Below are 18,960 nucleotides of genomic sequence, written 5' to 3' on the forward strand. Positions count from 1 at the left end.
AGGTCAAGGGGCAAACAGACAAAGAAGTACACGGGATCATCTATGAGATGTTTGGCTTTGTCTATTATAAAAAGAGAGTGTCGTAAAAGACGGGTCCAGTGGGTGAGGTTTCCTAGATCAGTGTTCTCAAGCTTTAGTGTGCATCAGAAGCACATGGGGGTGGGGCGTGAAAACTCAGACTGAATCAGTTTCTGATTCAGTCAGTCTGGGGAAAGGTTGAAAATACGCGTTTCCGCTGAGGACCGTGCATTGGTGGTGGCTCAGTGGGGGGATTCTCGCCTTCCATGAGGTTGAGGACAGTGAAGTAAAGCATTTCTAACAAGATCTCAGGTGGTCTGTTCTCCATTAGATCCCAGATCAAATGAACACACGACTCAGGGTGTACAGGACACACAAAAATGACAAAGGACCAATTTAACAGGATGTAACACTCACATATAAGTTTCAAAGCAAACTTTTGGAAACAAATAGGGAAGTTGGAATATGGTCTAGGTACTGGATAATATTAGGGAAGTATACTTAATTTTGTTAAGTGTGTTAATTATGAAGTCTGGGACCTGTGAGGATGGGAAGGGGACAGATCGCCTTCCCTGTGCCGGGCTTCAGGCCACCTTGCGGAGTTACACAGGTTGGTGATTGAAATGCTGGCTGGGCGTCGCCTCGACCTTCTCAGGGAACATGGTGGCAGACCTGCAGCCGTTACCAATTCTTACAGGGCATTGTTTTGGTCTGCAAGAAGTGAACTTTATATAAAAGACAGCTCCCCCCCCTCCCCGCCGTACTTGCTGAACTGAGTAAGGGAAAGTATAAAATCCCTGGCCAGTTCAGCTCCATTTAAAAGGAATATGAACAAGAGAAGCCATCCTTGCTCTAAAGGTAGAACCCAGAGAAACACCACGCCTAGAGGCCTGAGGGAGAAAGGCCTCAGGAGAGACCAACCCTACTGGCATCTTGATCTCGAACTGTAACTTCCAGAATTATGAGAAAATACATTTCTGTTTTTAAGCTGCCCGACCTGTGGTACTGTGACACAGTGGCCCTGGCAACCCATACTCCTTCCTTCTCCCTGGCAGGAGGCCTGCATGGAAACCTGCACCCAAGCTTGGCCTAGGGTTTTACCAACACCCCCCCCCCCCAGATAATGCAAGTGAATTCCTTCAAGGTCAATTCCAACTCCAAGAGAACTACTGATTCTCAGAGACGCATAACGCAGTGGTAGAGCACCTGTCTAAGATTCATGAGGTCCTGGGTCCTGGGATCCATCTATTTACTTTTGGTCTTTCCTCAAGAGAAATGTTGCATTCTTTTCCATGATCAATTTTTGAGATGTTGCAGCTCTTAAGAGGCTATATTTTGCTGAAGCCAAAGCCTGGTAGATCTATGATGATCAGGATGATGTTTTAGAAACACTACTGACATAGGAGTCTGCATCCATTATTTGCATTTTCTTGTGTTCTCTCAATAGCGTAGCTATATTTTAAAGAAGTCCATGTGCAGTTCAGAGACATTAGAATGGCAAACGCAAAGGCAATTTTTGTTTGTCCAGAACTGTTTTTAGTGTAGTTATAAGACAGATGTAAAAGCTGTTTTACCCAAATAGTGACTGGTTTACAAAAGAAGAGACCAGCAGTCAGCCTTGGAATCACAGGCCCTGAACACACAGCCTCTAATCCTGGGTTGGCCGCTTCTGTGGCCGGAAGGGCCCAGTAATTGAGCAAGATATTTCCAGTTTCTCCATGCCAGACAATATTTCTGGCTACTTGAAATCCGGAGAAGATTTCTTCCCTCTCTTGTGGTCAGGGTGGGAAGGAGAGCCCCTACTGCCCCTGGGACACGTGGCACCCAGCTCAGCTGTGATGCCAGCCTCATATGACATGGCTGAAACCTGAGCATCCCCTGGCCCCCCTCCCATGGCTGTCCAGGGTCAGTGACAGTGACCGAAAGCAATGCTGAATTTGGAAGACTCATCTCCAAAGAAAGCACACGGGAGTGAACCCACCGTGAACCCATTTTCTGATCTGGCCCTGAATGAGATATGACTATCCCTAAAAGCCCTGGGTCTCAGATCCAAGTGCCTCAGTGAACCCATTTCCTAAACAAAAGGGCTTCAAAGAGGCCATCTGGTCTACCCTGGCCACCCAGACAGAGCCAACAGCCTTGATTTTCAAATGAGAATGTGGACTTCACGGGCAAACTGTCGGGGGATTATGAAAACAGAATTTAAATTGCTTCCACATCTGGAAACCAAACCCAGCAGCCAGCTCCAAGAATTCCAGGCACGCCAACCAGTGGAGAAGCCACAGGTCAAGGGAGGCGTTGAGAGTCCCCTCACCCACCACCTCCTAAATCCACCCAGGAGACCCTGTCTACAGGGAGTGGCTGATGGAGCCACACCTCGGGAGGGGAGCGGGGAGGAGACTGCATATTTTATCTTCATGGGGCTTTGGAGACTCCATATATTTTTTAAACTATTCTTAAGTTTTAGGTGGACACAATATCTTTATTTTACATTTATGTGGTGCTGAGGATCGAACCGGTATCTTGTGCATGCTAGGCGAGCACTCTACCACTGAGCCAAAACCCCAGCCCAAGACTCCATATTTTATCATCCTGATAAGAGGAGAGGAGAGAAAGCTAACACACCAGAGCGGAGCGCCTCCCACGCCGGCTGGCTCTATGCATCACAGAGGGCTCCTGTTCCCCCTATAAATCCCTGCAAGGAAACAATCTCCTCCTTAGAGACTTCAGTCTTGATCGGAAAATGAGTGTCCAGGGAGTTTCATGCATTTTCCCCTGAAGTTACACCATACTTTTTTTTTTTTTTAAACTCCTCTTTGTTATCCTCTACAAAGCTGGGGTCACACAAACCTGAATCAGGTCCCCCTTACTAACGTCAGTCGCTCCATCTCGATTCCCAGAGATTTCTCCAGTGCCCAGCAGAAGCTCCTGCTCCCGAGCAACCACCTCACCTCTAGCTCTCCTGAAAAAGCCCTGGACACACCTGTCAAAGCAGAGTGAGGGGACAACCCACTGAAGGGACGCACATCAAGGGCTCTCCTCACTCTTGGAACAGGCAGCTATTTTGGGCTACAAATTATAGCTTTCCAAGATGTGGCGGTTTGAAGTGAGGGCTTAATTACTCACCCAGCCAAGAGCTTGCGGGGCTTGCTTTGGGGGCTCCACATTTTGTCATCATGGTAAGGGGAGCTCAGACTCAAAGGGAAGGCTTGGGCCAACTCTTCCCCCTCTGATGAGTCCACCAGGGAGACACCATCATAAGAGGTCACGTGGGACTTCCCAGGGAGAAGCCACTATCTGCTTCAGGGAGTACACATCAGGGTGGAGTGACACGTAGTCTGAAGTCAGAGCAGGTGCCTACCCCAACCTGCCCTGCCACAGAGAGCCTGGAAGCCAAGAAGGGGCCGGTGTTCACCCACGGCTCATGGCCAAAGCTCCCGTTGACCCACCCTTCTGAGCAGGCAGGCTGGACGAGACCTGACAGGGCTTCTGCCTCCATCACCCTCCCCTGCCCCATTTTCCAGAAACTCCCAGCAGCCCAGAGCCCCAGCAGTCCTCCCAGCAGGCTCAGCTCAGGTGTCCTTCTCTGTCCCGTGGTCTTGGCTAAGCCCAGCTACCCAGGCTGTGCTATTTATTTATTTTTATGATCTTGGGGATGGAACCTGAGGCCTTGGACATGCTTGGACATGCTAAGTAAGTGCTCTGCCACTGAGCCACATCCCCAACCCTGCCTGGGGTTCTGTGTACTGAGGGTCACTCCAGCGCAGCTTGGGGGCCTGAGACATAATGAGTGAGGCAGCTTAGGCTGCTTGCCAGGAGCTCCCACCTTCAGTGGGGACAGGTGACAGGCACTAGGTCCAACCACTAGCCACAGCTGATGGCTCTGAGGGCAGAGAACCCCCAGGGAATTCTATCAGGACCCCCTCCAAGAGCCTGTAAGTTACCCACTGTCCACAGGAACAAGTCCTGGTTCCTCAGACCAGCGGCAAAGCCTTTCCAGCCGGTCTCGGCCTCAGGACATGCTCCTGCCCCCAGCCCACACCCTAAGCACCTGTCCACCTTTCCCACTCTTCCTTGCCTGGGCACACACATATGTGGGCATGAACACTTCCTCATCCAAGAGTGGAGCAGGGCTTCAGGTCCCCAACACAAAGCAGAGCTGAGGGGCCCAGCTAGTGGCCTTCATCAGAATGTCAAGAGGGAGACCTGAGAGGCCACTGAACACAAGGTCCACCACCACCTGCTCCCAGGTCTCCTCCAACCAGCAGCTGCTACTGAGTCCTGCCTGGTGTGTCCCCATTGCTAGATACCCCCATGTGACTGTCCCCTGCCAGGCACCCCTGGCACATCCCACTCACAAAGGTCCCTGCACTTTTACTGCTGTCCCTGCCCAGAACTCCTCCATCTGCCTCAGGGTGTTCAGTGGCACGACACCCTTGGCTGGCATTCCTTGATAACCTTGTCACTTAGCTAAAGAAACACAAAGGCGTCAAACATTCGAAGGACCAGAAAAAAACGCATCTGTCAGGCACCCAAACATGTGCCAGGTGTCTGTGCTTCAGCCACCGTTCAGAGGAGAAAAGTCAGACTCAGAGAAGTTTAGTAATTTGCCAAAGGTCATAGAGAGAGCAGGGCTGGGCTGCGAAGAGCAGGTCTGATTTCAATGCATCAAGCAGGGCACAGAGGCTACCTGTCGCTCCTGGAGGCACAGTGTCCTGCGCCCTGGACAACTCTGAGCAACCAGAGCGCCTTGGGCTGAGTCCCGCAGGTCACAGGAACAGGGGCCAGCAACGCTGACAGCTCTGGGACTTGGGTAGAAGGTTGCAGGGACCGTGGCACACTGGGCTTCTGAGGCCTGGGCCATCCCACCCTGGAGCACAGTCCCCTCCCCTTTCCAACACAGGGAGCCTTAAACAGGCTACATGTGGGAAGATCTTAGAGCAAGGGAGAGGAGAGCGATCTGGAAAAGAATTGCTAAAGGGAAACATGTGAAAATGAAAACAGGCAAAGTGGGAGGAGGAGGAGAGAAGGAAGAAAAAGTGACGTCCAGCTGTCACAAACTGAGTCAAGTAGTCCCTGTAACACCAGTTTTCCTCTGCTCCCTGGGGAAGGCCAGTGACCAGCTCCCACCCTCATTTCTCCTCTTAACCCAGGTGGGACAGGGCAGTGTGATCTTAGATGGTACCCAGCACGAGAGAAACAGGGCAAGGTGGCTCGCCTCCAGTCATGACGACTATGAGGCCACAATCCACATGTACTGGGAATGAATCTGAGGCTCAGAGAGGTTGCTCTACTTTCCCAAGACACACAGCTAGTGAGCCAGCTGGAATCCAAGCTCAGTATCCAAGCTCATCGCCTTGAACCCCATCAGAGTACCTCCTCATACCATCTGTGGACCACCACCACAAGGTGGCTCTATCCCCTTCTTTTAAAAAACTGGACAAATTATGTAATTTCTCCAGAGGTTACCTAGTTTCTGTGTTTCATTAAATCCGAGACATCTCTGCTTTTAAGACAGACTGTTATTTCAAGTACACCAAGAAAGAAAGGTGCTGTCAATTAAATTATAACACACCAGCAAAGGTACAATGCATACGATCTGAGATGTTAAAATGGGAAGAAGAAAAGAATGTGTCTTAGAATCCATAAAGTCCAAGGTGTGCCTACGTGGGGGAGGGGGCCAGCCACGGTTCTGTACACAGTGTGTGTATGACAGAGGGTGGTCAACAACACCATGCACCCTGCGGCACAGGCACACCCACCCCTGCTGCTGCAAGACTCTTCTTTGCTAATAACTGATGCGATCGTGCAGATAATCACACAAAAAATGTGCTGGCCAGCCCTGCCTTGTCAACAGGAACCCTCCCTTGACCAGAGCACCATCCACTCGAGGCTACCTGACACAGCCAGGCAGAGGCTGTCCTGACCACCACCTACCCAACCAGCCAGGCCAGGCCGGCCAGCTTCATCTCAGCGGAGCTGCGGACCTCAGAGCAGCCAAGCTGGATAAACAGGTAGGTTTGTCCCTTGGAAAACTCCCAAGGACAGTCACCTAATGTGGCCGGGCAGCTGCACGGCCTGCACCTTTCAATCTGGCCTTGCTCCAGATCTCAGGATGCCTGCAGCCAATCAGAGCCTGGAGGTTCACTAAGACAGACTGTGGCCTGCCAGGGGCAGACGGGCACTGCCACAAGCTGCCTCCTCCAGCTGGGCACTGGTGGCCGGACAGGTAGAGGTGAAAGGCAGGTGGGTGAAGGTGCAGAGGGCCACCCTCCCCTTGGTAGACAGCCGTAGCTTGGTGGAGGGGGAGCCTCTGGGAGGATGGGCCAGGTGCAGCCCCACACTGAGCCCCCTGGGGAGAATGAGCTTTGCCTCTCGGTCACACATTGCCCCAGTCACTTTGGCCCCAAAGGCTGCATCTGCAGAGGCCAAGTTGGTTTCTTTAAAAACACAGAAGCTGAGGAAGTGGAGTTTTGCTTCTCCTATGCAGGCCCTCAAGTGATGGAATTTGTTCCCTGTCACCTTCCTGTTTCAGAACTGACATCCCCTGCAAGAAATTCTGTTAGGTGCTCAGGTTATCGGTCCTGAGAACCGACCCGGTGACACCGTGCAGAAACAGAAGCCACAGCTCCCAGCACTGCTTGGAGTGCTTTTCCTGCTTTATAGCTGGGTCCACACGCCGACCCTGCCAGGTGCTTGCATCATCCCCACGACGCGGGTGAGGGAAGTGAAATACAGAAGTATTTCAGCCAGCAGCAGAGCCGGGATCTGAACCCATGCAGCCTGACCCTGGAGTCCAGGCACTTGGGCATGACACTGCCTGCCTCTCTGATCCCTAGCCACCCATGGAGTGACAGGTAGTCAGAAGCCCCGAAATGCCTGACATGGCCGTGGCTTGCTTTATTTCCACCATCACCCTAAGAGGCAGGTGCTATTATCAACTCTACTCTATACACAGGGAAACCAGGGCCCAGAGGGTGAGGTAGCTGGTCTGAGGTTCCACAAGGAGCGAGCGGCAGAGCCAGGGTCTAGACCCAGGTGTTCTCTGGCTCCAAAACCATGTTTTCCTATCTTGAGAAAACAGGCCTTGGTGACTGAGTATGAGTGCAAGGTTCCTGGGCTTGAGGTGGGCATTTCCTCCAGGAAAACCAGTGAGCAGGAAGGGGAAGTCTGCCCTCCTCTCTCCCATCCTAAGAGGGAGCGGACAGCCCAAGCCACTGCAGCTGGCAAAGCCCTGCCTGAAGCGTGGGTTCCCTTCACGTGGCACTAGGCCTGCAGGACACTGAGGAAGGGGACCAAGATGACTGCAGGGCATCCCCTGACACGCTCCCCCCACTCCAGCTCTCTTGAGGCCCCTTAAAAGAGGGGGGCAGCGCCACAGATATTAATAACTTGGGCAGAGCTTTATTTTCACTTGAAAAATGTTGATGCAATTCGGGAAAGAACCCATTTGTCTAGGAAGACAAGCAGGTTGAATCAACTAAGAACAGGACCCACAGCTGGAAAACTTCCCACCATTAAAGGAAGCCAAGCAGAGGGGTTAGGAATGTTGGCATGACTAGCACCAACCTGTCCGGCAGACAAGGGGCTGGGGGTCACCAGACCCCACCTCCTCCAGCCTTCAGCCAACCCTCCCAAGACACACATTTCTGGTTGCCTGCTTTCACCGTCCCCTCTCACCACCTTCCCAGGTCATTGGACAAAGTTAGGAAGTGACCAACAGGCTCCCAGGCTGCTCAGGAAGTTTCTGAGGCTCTGAGCTTTTGCCGACAGGTGCTCCTGTGAAGGGCTCAGCTCCTTAAGAGCCCCCAAGCAGTAGAGGCCCCTGGGTGAGGTCAGCTGGGCATCCCTAGATCCACTCAGCCTTGAATGGGGCCACGTGAGCTGGCCAATGCCAAATTCCATTGAATCAACAGTGTGGTGATGAAGCCCCAGATACTTGGGCAAGGACTGGCCTATGTGGTCACATACTCGGCATGAGAAAAATGACAGCTCCTGATGAAAGCAGATAAACGTGCCCAGGCTTTGGGGGCACATTCTGCAGCCCACCACCCGGTGGGGGCTCTGGATCACACTGTGGTCAGCGTTCAAATTGGACAATCTTCCCAAGTGACCATGGGCTGGCCAGGGAAGGTGGCCACTAACTCACCTCAGACACCAGGAACCCAGAGGGTACCCCTAACCCTCAGCCAGAACCTTGTAGCAAGAGGGTAGATGGGTGACACCTACCTGGATATGTGCCTGACACACACATACACACGCTCTGGGGGCCTAAACTAGATGAAGACGCATCCCAAAGCTGCTGCCCACGGGTATGTGTACCTCTCTGAGTTGAAGGGGGCTGGGGCTAGGGCTCAGTGGCAGAGTGCTTGCCTCGCACATGTGAGGCACTGGGTTCAATCCTCAGCACCACATAAAAATAAAAATAAAGATATTATGTCCATGTATAACAAAAAAAATTAAAAAACAGAGAGAGACGAAGGGTCAGAACTGTGCTGTCAACTAGCCACAGGGGGAAGGACTGCAGAGGGAAGCCAAGGGGGCATCAGGACTAAAGATGAGGAGACAGAGCCCAGGGAGATGCAGGGCTTCGGGCTACTGAACTGGCCTTGGGTGCTGTACTTGGCCTCACCCCAACAAGAATGGACCCTAGGAAGGAGTCAGGCCGCAAACAACCCTCTGCCTGCTCCAAGACCCAGCTACATGCACAGCACAGAGAGGCTTCTTCTGGTTTCATTTGTGATTTGGAAACAATGTGGTGTGGCAAGAAGTGTTGCCACATTCACATGGAAGGGTTCCTCTGATAGGACTCAGGCGAGAACAGGAAGTCCACAGCAGCCAAGGCCACACAGATACCTCTTCCCCAAGAAATGCCTTGGTGCCCAAATGCCCTCCACAGGAAGGGCAGGAACAATGGAAAGCTAGGTATCATGATTTCCAGTCTCCACTGAACTAGTCTTCCTGGGATTCTTGCTGTTGCTTGTCACCAGCAGGCACCCTCCATCTCTCGGGTCCTGTCCCCCTGGCTGCTCTCCAGGCACAGCCTCCACTTGCAGTTCTGTGGATGAGCTACCTCAGCGTCGGTCACATCTCAGGGGCTTTGCATTGTTGTTCCCTCTGCTTGTTCCTCTTTTATCGATATCAAGATGGCACTTTCTCAGTGAAGACTTCCCTGTCCACCTTATTTAAAAACACAACTTCCCTGATTACTACATTTAAAACAAAGCACTCCCAAGGTTGGGGGTGTAGCTCAGGGGCAGAGCACTCGCCTGGAAGGTGCAAGGCTCTGGGTTCAATCCCGGCACTGCAAAAAAAAACAAAAACAAAGAAAACAAAACAGACTCCCTCATGGCAGGAATTCTCACCTACTCCGTTTACTAATATATCCCCAACACAGAATCTGGCACAAATTAGACACCCAAATATTTGTTGAAGGAAGAATTCAGCATTTGCCCTTGTGCTGGGCACTGGGCAAACACACAGGGAAGGGCATGGTGCCCTACGATGCCATCTGATAGAGGAGAGTGTCCTACCATCCCAGAGAGAAGATCTTGACATCAGAATGACACCAGGTGGATCAGCCAAGTCAACATGCCTGTCTCATCGTGCCCGGCTGGCAGACAGGACCACCTGTTCATCCAGCCGTCAGACCTGAGCACTCTTCCTCATATCAAGGCCAATGGCTTGATGCCACCCAGTCACTCTGTCAAGAGCCAGCAGAGCTGACCCAAGGAAAACAGAGCCCCTGGGCCCGCCTGCCTGGCAAAGCCAGGACACTGTGGCTCACAGCTAACACCAGGTGGGCCAGATAAGGATGCTTCCCTTTCAAAACACCTGGGCTGTCCCTCCTCCATCCGTGCAATGCCTGCCTCCTAGAACAGCAGCCCCCACCTGCCATCTCTTTGGGAGATTCCCCCACAACCTGGACCTCCTCCTCACCCCCACCTGAAGTACACTGAAATGCAACTGTGAAGCCCCTCAAAGCAAGATCACTGTGTAAGAACTCTTGGAATAACAGGTCGCCTAGAGATTGTCAAGCCCCAAAAAGGATTTGAGCCAAGGTGGGGGGTGAGAATGAGGAAGGGTGAGTTGTGAGGGTCCCAAGCAAACAGCTAAAGAGAAAGGTCTGAAGCTAAGTGCAGTGGCACACACTTACAATCCTAGCAACTCTGGAGGCTGAGGCAGAAATGTCCCAAGTTCAAGGCCAGCCTTGGCAACTTAGAGAGACTTTGTCTCAAAATAAAGTAAAAAGGCTGTGGGTGTAGCTCAGTATGTAAAGCACCCCTAGGTTCAATCCCCAGTACTACCACAAAGAGAAAGAGAGAGAGAAAGTGTGTGTGTGTTTATTGGAGGAAGGTCCTATCAGGAGGGAAAAAGAGCTGGGAGACGATAAAGGTGCCAGGATACTTTAGGGAGGGACACAAATGGTCAAGAAAACTTCCCTAGTGCAGGCTGCCCCCTGGCAACTCCAAAGGAAATGGTTTGGAATACCCTGGTCCCTCTAATTTCTTCTGTTTTTTCTCCCTTCACTTGGCTAAAAGTCCTTTCCAAGGACAGATTCCAGGCAGATCTGTTAGGGCAAAGGCATGCCTCCCAGCCAGCTCACCTGGCCTGGCTAGTCAACCATCCCTCCCCTCAGGCCCAGTCTTATCTTTCCTGTTGGCCTTAATCATTTACCACAACCCCTTCACCTAAACCCAGGGTTCTCAGAATTCCAAACCTGTTCTCCATCAGGTATTTGCCCAAGCTATGCTCCTTGCGGGCTCATGTGCCCAAATTCCACATTCTTCACTGGCTTCCCTGGCTCCTGCAGGCCATGGGACCTCAAAGTCAACCTGCCCCAAATTCAGGACAGTGGGCAGGGCCAGATTAGATTCAGGTATTCAAGGTCCCCTACAGTCTTTGAACACCTTGAGAGCAGGGAAGTATTCTATGAATAAAATCCTCTGGACACATAATCAACAGTTTGTTAATGCCAGCTAAGCAGGGTGAGATGTGAGATCTGGGCCAGTGCCACAATGCCAGCATCTGAGTGAGTTGGGACTGGGCAGTGAGACCCCAGGCAATGGTGAGTGTGGTGGGGAGATATCCTACTGCAGAGGTGGGTCCACACAGACGGCAACCACTTCCCAAGACTCCTTTTCCTTATCCTTCACAGTCACTGTAACCATCTTTCACCTGGGGACAGGTATAGGTCTATCCCAGGGGATAAGCCTGCCCACTGCTTCCAGGACCCTGGAATATTACCAGCTGCTTTTGGCTCTGGAAGGAAGGGCAGAGGTTTGGTGGACCACCAGGAAGCAGCCTAGAAGTCTGCCATTCCAAGATCTACAGGCTGAGGGCAGACACAGGAACCTGGGCCCCTTACACTCCTTTGAGAGGGACGTCTATAAATAAGTCAGTGAAAACTGGCATGGCCCTCAGGGCCCAGGGATGTATCATTTCTAGCCCTCTTCCGGGAGAGCAGGGCCAAGGAGAAGCGGAAACGGGGAGGAGGTGACACTGGCAGGTTTGCCCTGATGACAAGGAATAAGGTCCAGGGCTGTGTCCACACCAGGTTCTCCACAGAACAGAGACTGCGCAGCCAGGACTTCCGAGAGACACTTGTCGCCGGCAGAGAAGCGGGTGTGTCAACAACTACCAAGGCGGACCGCTGGCACTTAGGACCGGAGGACGGAGGACGAAGGGTTGGGGGAGCTTGCACACATCTACAGACACAGCAGCGTCATGCTGAGATGGCGAGGGCTTTCCCCAAACTCCGAAATGGTCTGGCTCTCTCATCTGATAACGAAGAGTCACCTTCTGGAGTCCCTTCTGGGGAAGCCAGGAAACGGACTCGGTGCAGTGGCCAAGAGCTATGGAAAAACTTCGCTGCGCACAGTCCCCCTGGGTACCGGCAGAGCCAAGGGCAGGGCGCTGGGGGCAACATAGTTCCGGAGGGGCAGGAGGTGGGTCTGAGCACTCAAGGCCCCTCACTGGCCCAGTAGGTCCCCCGAACCACTTTTTGAAACTGCACTGTAGACAGCACAGCCACTCTTCCCTTGCGCCGGGTGCTGGTCTTGTTCACGCTCACACCTGGACGCCGGCGCCGGGCACGTGAGAGGGCTCCGAGAGGGCAGCAGGGACAGCGGTTTCACTTCCGTGGCCGAGCCAGCCAGGGCAAGTAACCCGACCTCCCAGGCCAGCATCGAGAGGACCGACACCGCGGGGCGAGAGCGGGCGCAATTCTACTCTTGCCAACTTCTGACCCCAGGGCCCCGGGCCGGCCAGGTAGACCCTGCCGGAGCCCCGGGAGCCCAAGCCCGAGGCCACCGCTTACCTGACTCCCGGGAGCAGGCGGGGTGTGCATCCCCGTCCAGTTGCGGATCGGTCCTCTGCAGAGGGACAAGAAACTCAGCGCGGGTCAGTAGGATGAGTAGGAACGCGGCGGGCAACCAGGGAGCTCAAGGAACAATCCCCAAGCCTTTGCGCCGCCGCTCGCACCGTTCGGCACCAGTTGAAGGCGCCGGCCCCGCCCCCGCCCGCGCTCGTTGCCGGGAGACCCGCGTGGGCCGAAGGGGCTCTTTGTATCAAAGCGGCCGTGACATCACGAGGTGCCCGGGCTCCGGGACTAGGAGGGGCGGGGCCTCACGCCAGGGGCGGGGCCGGAGGAGGAGGGGGAAGCGCGGCCTGGGAACCCGAGCCGTGGGGGCGGGGCCCAGGTAGCACCGCCCACGCAAGGTAGGGGCAGGTGGCTGAGTCGGCATCGACCAATAGCTGCGTGGCCGCGGGGCGGGCCCAGGCGACCCTGCGCCTTGGAGGGGTGGAGCTCGCCTAGGCCCGCCCGAGCCCGAGACGCAAAGTTACTGAGGCCCGGAGGTCTACTAGATCACGCTCCAGCCGGTTCCATGCCACTCTTATTGTTTGTGGTCACCGCTCTGCAAGATTCCGGCCAGCAACCCCTGGCTTATGTTCCTGGATCCCAACTAACACCTGCCAAGCCTCTCCCAACACATCACCACCGTCTTCACCACCAGCCGGTCTGATGGCTCATAAATAGATTTTTTCCTGAATCCCACGCACAACTTTTCTAATCTTTCTTGTGAAGCGAAAGCTATCGTATAGTACAAAAGAAACAAGTGGCAAAAAGACTCAACAAAAAGAGGACTCCTGTGGAACCCTAGTAAATATAATTTGCATCGGAAATGTGGCCCTTCATAACTCTTCGTGCTCCAGATTAAAATAAGGCGAAATGATGTGACGAATGCAAAGCAGCAAATACTGCAAATGCGGTTCCCTTTGACTTCACGTTGCATTATGTAACTTGTGGGAGCAGATTATCTTCCCGACTGGCTGGCTGCAAGCCACCTTTGCCTTCCCTGTGTGCTCATTGCCCAATAAGGTGGCATGGGCACTTTGGTATGGGCAGGACCAGTTGGGCAGCTTTGGGCCAGCGCGGCACCCACGCGCATTTTTTCTGCTTCCTTCTTTCTGGCTCTTTGCTCTCAACTACCCTCTCCCCAGTGTCTCTCCTGCAAATAAATTCCCAGCTGCCCCTCCATTTCTGTTTTCTTTTCATTTGCCCCTCTATTTACCAGGGCAGAGTAGCCCACTAGGGCTCCCGGAGGTGCTGGGGACTTTCCAAAGGGTACAGCCTTAGCTAGAGGGGAGCCTCCTAGCAAGGGCCGCTTGAGACAGAATACTGGATGGAGCTGTGGGGGTGAGGTGGAAACTCTATCACCCTTGCCCTTCTCTGAACTTGTAGTTCTTGAACTGACCTCTGGATCTGTGTGCATAGGCCACAGTGGGTTTCTCACCCTGGTTTGTGTCCACCCCCACAGTCCCTAATGCACAGGAGCACTGGTGTATTATAAAGAACCCTGACTTTGGAGTAAGAGGGACCTGGGTTTGAATCCTATTTTCCAGCTTTGGGTCCCAGGACAAGTTACATTGCCTTTCTGAGACTGAGTGTGTTCTTCTGTGGATGGGAATGGCACGTTCCACCTTGCAGGATGCTGTGCACCCTAGCCCAGTGAGCACGCTTAACTTTAGGCCTCACCAACTGTGTGGTACTTGAATGAGCGCAGGCATTCTGAGTCAGCTGTCTTCCCAGTTCCACCTGGAGATCTAAGCTCAGTAGCCTCCCATGAGATTTTAGGATGTGGCCGAGTCCAGGAAATCTATCATGATATCCTTGCTTCCCTTCCAAGTCCCAGGTTGCCCCTAGGGACCATTAGGCTCCAGAAAGCAGGTCACTTGCAGAATCACCCAGAACTGATGAAGAGAAGCAGAACCTTAAGGTGATCAAAGCTTCTGTGTGTCCTGACTCTTTTTCAGATCTGTCCAGTCTCAGCCCTTCTGGGGTAGCCTAACCAACCAGCATTTTCAAGAGCTCTATAGACTGGGTGGTACCAGTGGGTTCCTCTTTATTTTTCCCACAGGTAGGGGGGTGGGTATTTATTTGTCCTGAAAAGCAGAGTAACAGAGAGAAAGGCTCAGATGCACCGAACTCTCCTGGGTTCAAAGCCTCCCTGGATCTACTACACAGGAAAGTCATTTTAACGTTTTGAGGCCTCAGTTCCACCTCTGTAAAATGGAAAGGAGTGGTTTTCTCTCTCAGTTGTGAACTTTAAGTGAGATGAGGTGGGTTCAGTACATGGCGTGCTGTAGGCACTCGATGAATTAACTCCTAGTTACTCCAGCCGCGTTATCAAGCCGTGGGATCAATGGTTGTATGTGTGGGCACTGCAGCCAAGGCTGTGTCCTGGCTTCTCACCTTGTAGCCAAATGACCCCAGGCAAGTTTAATTGCCAGTATCTTTGTTTCCTTGTCTGTAAACTGGAGATAATGGTACTATATTTTTTTAGGATTATTGTGAAGATCATTTAATCAGGACAACAAACTATTTAGAGCCTATCACATAGCAGGTACTCGATAAATAGTCATTATCTGTATGGCAAGAGGCTGGGAGGAACAGAGGTGAGGATCAGAACCTGAAGCAGCTGTGGGAGAATTGAGGACCCTGACTTTCAGGAGAGGGCCTGACATCTACCAGGAGTGTTCAGGGAAGCAGTGGTCCTTGGGGGGATGGGACAAGGAGGGATGGTGACTGTGTCTGAGGTGTAGGATTGGACAGAATGGGGGATGCCAGGCCAGGCTAGGTCTCAGTGTTTCTGGTTTGAATGGGGAGATAACAGTGAGCTAACAGGAAATATAGTCATACCTCCTGAGCACCCCTCCCCACTGAGAAAGAGGGGCAATGGGGGACTTGAATTAGCTCCCTTGGTCTCTTAGTACACTGTGTTTTACATGTCATGGAATCAGGCCAGTTTAAACTAGCAAGACTGTCTGGAGAAGCACCTTATATATTTGTCCCCATTTTATGGATGGGAAGGCAGAAGCTCAGAGAGAGCTGGGGATTTACAAAAAGTCACACAGCAAGATGCCCACTGATCAGGGGCTGACAGTCACTGATCACCAGTGTAGCATCTTCTCCCTCCTACTCTCTTTGGGATGCTTGACTAACAGGGGTAAGACAGGGACAAGGAAGGCATGAAGTTGACTTTTTCATCTCGCTTGCCCAGCACTGTGAGTCGCCTAAGGGACTGACATGACTTTTCTGGAGAAAAAAGAATCTCGTAGAAAACAGAAAGCGTTAATCCCAGTGGTTCAGAAGGCTGAGGCAGGAGGATCCCAAGTTCAAAGCCAGCCTCAGCAACGGCAAGGTGCTAAGCAACTCAGTGAGACCCTGTCTCTAAATAAAATACAAAATAGGGCTGGAGATGTGGCTTAGTGGCTGAGTGCTCCTGAGTTCACCCCCCTGTTCAATACCTTACCAAGTGCAGTAGCACACACCTGTATTCCCAGAGACTCAACAAGCTGAGGCAGAAGGATCACAAATTCAATTCCAGCCTGAGCAATTAAACATGACCCTGTTTCAAAAAATGAAACAAGGCTGTGTCCTGGGCATGGTGGCACACACCTGTAATCCTAGTGGCTTGGGAGGCTAAAGCAGGAGGATTGCAAATTCAAAGCCAGCCTCTGAAAATTTGTGAGACCCTACGCAAATTAGCAAGACCCTGTCTCAAAAAAGGGGGGGGCTGGGAATGTGACTCAGTGGTTAAGTGCCCCTGATTTCAATCTCCAGTACAAAAAAAGGGGGCAGGGACTGGGGGGAGCCTGGTGATGTACGTCAGTGGTAGAGTGCTTGCCTGGCATGCACGAGGCCCTGGGTTTGATCCCCAATACTGACCAAAAATAAATACATAAAAAGACTGAGGTTGTAGATCAGTGGTAATGCACCCTTGGATGGTTCAATTCCCAGTCCCTGCCCTGTGCAAAAAAAAAAAAAAAAAAAAAAAAAAACCTCCACCAGAGAATGTATCCTAGAATACTTTTCATATGACAAGTCACTGATTAATTCTTCTGATGTCATGAAACTGGTTCTCCTGTTGTTGGTATGAGAGTTCTACACTCCATGATGCTGGACAGAAGCAGATAGAATGCTGACAGGCAGGTATCACATCCTTCAGGTGCTGATGGGTAGAAAACCACAATCATCCGGGTGACCTGGTGAGGGAAGAGAACAGCAAGTTCCCTCCGTATCACCCTGCTCCCTACCCATGTCCACCTAACTCCTGCTGCCCCCAGAGTCAATGTTTTGTATGTATCCTGGGTAAGATGGAAGTACTGGCTATGCAATTAGGGTATCGTGACAGTCGCCCTGGGAGAGGAGCTCTTTTGAGAATCACATGTCCACACTAACCAAGCAGCTGGTGCCGACCAGCGTTAGCCAAGTGAACACAGAACAGCTGATACAAACTATAGAGCTAATAACAGCAGCAGTGGGGCCCAGTGATCCCCAAACTGGACTCCTTGGAACCCCCGGGGTTCTGTGGAAATTTGCTAAAGGGAAAGTGTGCTCTAGACAAACGATAAAGATAACTCCACTTCTGTCTGCTTGACATGGAGTCCACCACATGGGATTTCACGTAAACAGAAAGTTCTATAGCTTTAGAAATGTTTTCGATCACTGGGTCTCACAAAACCAATCACTTCCCAGACAGGGAAATCAGCTCCACGTGTGGTAATGGCCTCTCTCCTCACAGCTGCCCAGTCGGTCAGTGGTGGAGCCAGGATCAGAGCCAGGTCTCCCTACTCCGTCTCGTGCTCTCCGTGACAGACATCAGTCGTCAAGCCTGGCCAACGTCAGCAGGGCTCCGTTCTCCAACACACCCTGGCCATCATTCCCGCCCAGCACAGCGTTGCCAGCCACTCCTCTGTGTGGGAAAGCCCGCAGGGACCTCTCCACCAGCCCTGTCCTTTTTCACCTCCTTCTTTATATGTCCCTAGATGCACACTCAGAAAGTATCAGCTGCAACTGAAACCTCAGCTTTCAATCCCAGAACAAAGTCAGCATTGGATGCCTGACGCAGTAGCTCAGGAAAGGGGCAAGCTCACCAAGCAAGCAGCCAGGACCTCAGATGGTGGAGGCTTCCTGACCCCTGGGGAAAGACACTTCATTTTGGGGGGATGAGGGCCACTGAGCCACATCCCCAGCCCTATTGTTTTGTATTTTATTTAGAGACAGGGTCTCACTGAGTTGCTCAGTGCCTCACTTTTTGCTGAGGCTGGCTTTGAACTTGTGATCCTCCTGTTTCAACTTCCCCAGCTGCTGGGATTACAGATCTGCACCACCTCGAGCAGCAGAGAGACACTCCTGATGGCCTACTTAGAGAACTCAGCAGCACTCTGGATGCCGTGCCTTCCTCTGGAGCAGCACCTGCACTGGGCCAGCAGTTCCCTGGGGAGAGGAGAACCTGGATGGCTGGTCTGTGCTCTTCCCACCCTGTAAAGATGCTGGGGCTGGGTTCTGGCTCTCCTAGCTTGCTGGGCAGCAGGCTCCTCAGCTGGAGAGCTGGGGGCTGGACAGTACATGATCAGTCTCCTCACCTCCACAGCCCTGTTCCAGCCCAGGTCTTACACCAGGTGACTCTGATCGGGATGCCTGCAGCAGTCTGGCCGGGGGACAGTTTCCCCCATAATGCCTGGCTGGACGGTGCAGTTGGGGCAGGGCATGCACTTACTGACTCTGGGTCCCAGGCTGGGTCTTTAGAGGTGCCCGGCTCTGGTACACACAGGAACAATGGATTTTCTTACTCATTTAAACCCTCTGGGAGGGGGGAAATGGTGAGAAAACCCGTGTTTCCTTCTTGACAAACATCTCCTCTGACTCATTCAGTCATCAGAAGAGGAGGTGGTGGCAGGGTTGGGGAGTGAAGGTCTCCTTTTGACTTGCGCTGGGTGAGGGCAAGAAGGGAACACTTCCTTTTCCTTTGTATGTCGGTTAACTGTGCATCCGTGACAGCACAGACGGCTCTCCTCTCTCCAGACACCTCCCCGCCACCTTGCCCTAGACTCGGGCAGTGTAGCTGTCCCATTGCTAATGCCACGGCCCTCCCTGGAGGCTGAGGCAGGAGGATTGCGAGTTTGAGGCCAGCCTCAGCAACTCAAAGGGAGAGTGTGACCAACTTTGTGAGAAAGGGATGTACGTTATAAGAGAAAATGTCAAAGGCTTTTAGGAAGTGCTTTGCCAATATTAGGACTTCTTAGAGATTATCAGGTAGGCCTATAGAGACATGAACTCGCAGTGCATCAAAGCTGGAGTGGGAAACTGAGGCCTGGATTTTAAAAAAATGACTCATCCATAGTCATAAAACTTGCTAAAGGCAGAAGAGTCCCCACTGGGCCCCAGAAAGGGGAGGTGGCTGAGAGTGCACTGGGGATGCTGTTCTAGTACCAAAGCCTTTGCCTCTCTGGCCACTGAGAAAACTCCTACTCAGTCTTCAAAAGTCGTGTGTGACTTCCCAGGTGGAAAACTCCCTGTCGCCTCAAGTGAGAATAAATGACTTGCGGGATTTATGATCCAGTCCCATCCCTCAAACACAAGCTTTGTTACTACAA

The 18,960-nt window shown here is 52.4% G+C and overlaps 1 protein-coding gene and 1 long non-coding RNA gene across 5 annotated transcripts in view; one reads left to right on the forward strand and one right to left on the reverse strand.

The window, feature by feature from the left end:
- The window catches only part of Rab11fip4 (RAB11 family interacting protein 4), a 116,876-nt gene that overhangs the window by 27,989 nt on the left and 69,927 nt on the right, over positions 1-18,960 (reverse strand). The window contains exon 1 of one of the 4 annotated variants that reach the window (XM_013359784.4): positions 12,338-12,601. The exons of 2 other annotated variants lie outside the window; for them this stretch is intronic. In XM_013359784.4, coding sequence (XP_013215238.2) covers positions 12,338-12,367 — 30 coding nt within the window. In that variant the 5' untranslated portion in view covers positions 12,368-12,601. Of the gene's footprint in view, positions 1-12,337; positions 12,602-18,960 lie in introns of those variants that run through there. One more of the 4 variants, XM_078042519.1, reaches the window with a different exon arrangement.
- On the forward strand, positions 10,864-13,558 carry LOC144376123 (uncharacterized). The gene is made up of 2 exons (XR_013436218.1): positions 10,864-11,086; positions 11,576-13,558. It is a non-coding gene; the product is annotated as an uncharacterized LOC144376123 (long non-coding RNA).

The sequence above is a fragment of the Ictidomys tridecemlineatus genome, chromosome 3 (genome assembly GCF_052094955.1).
Source record: "Ictidomys tridecemlineatus isolate mIctTri1 chromosome 3, mIctTri1.hap1, whole genome shotgun sequence".
NCBI lineage: Eukaryota > Metazoa > Chordata > Mammalia > Rodentia > Sciuridae > Ictidomys > Ictidomys tridecemlineatus.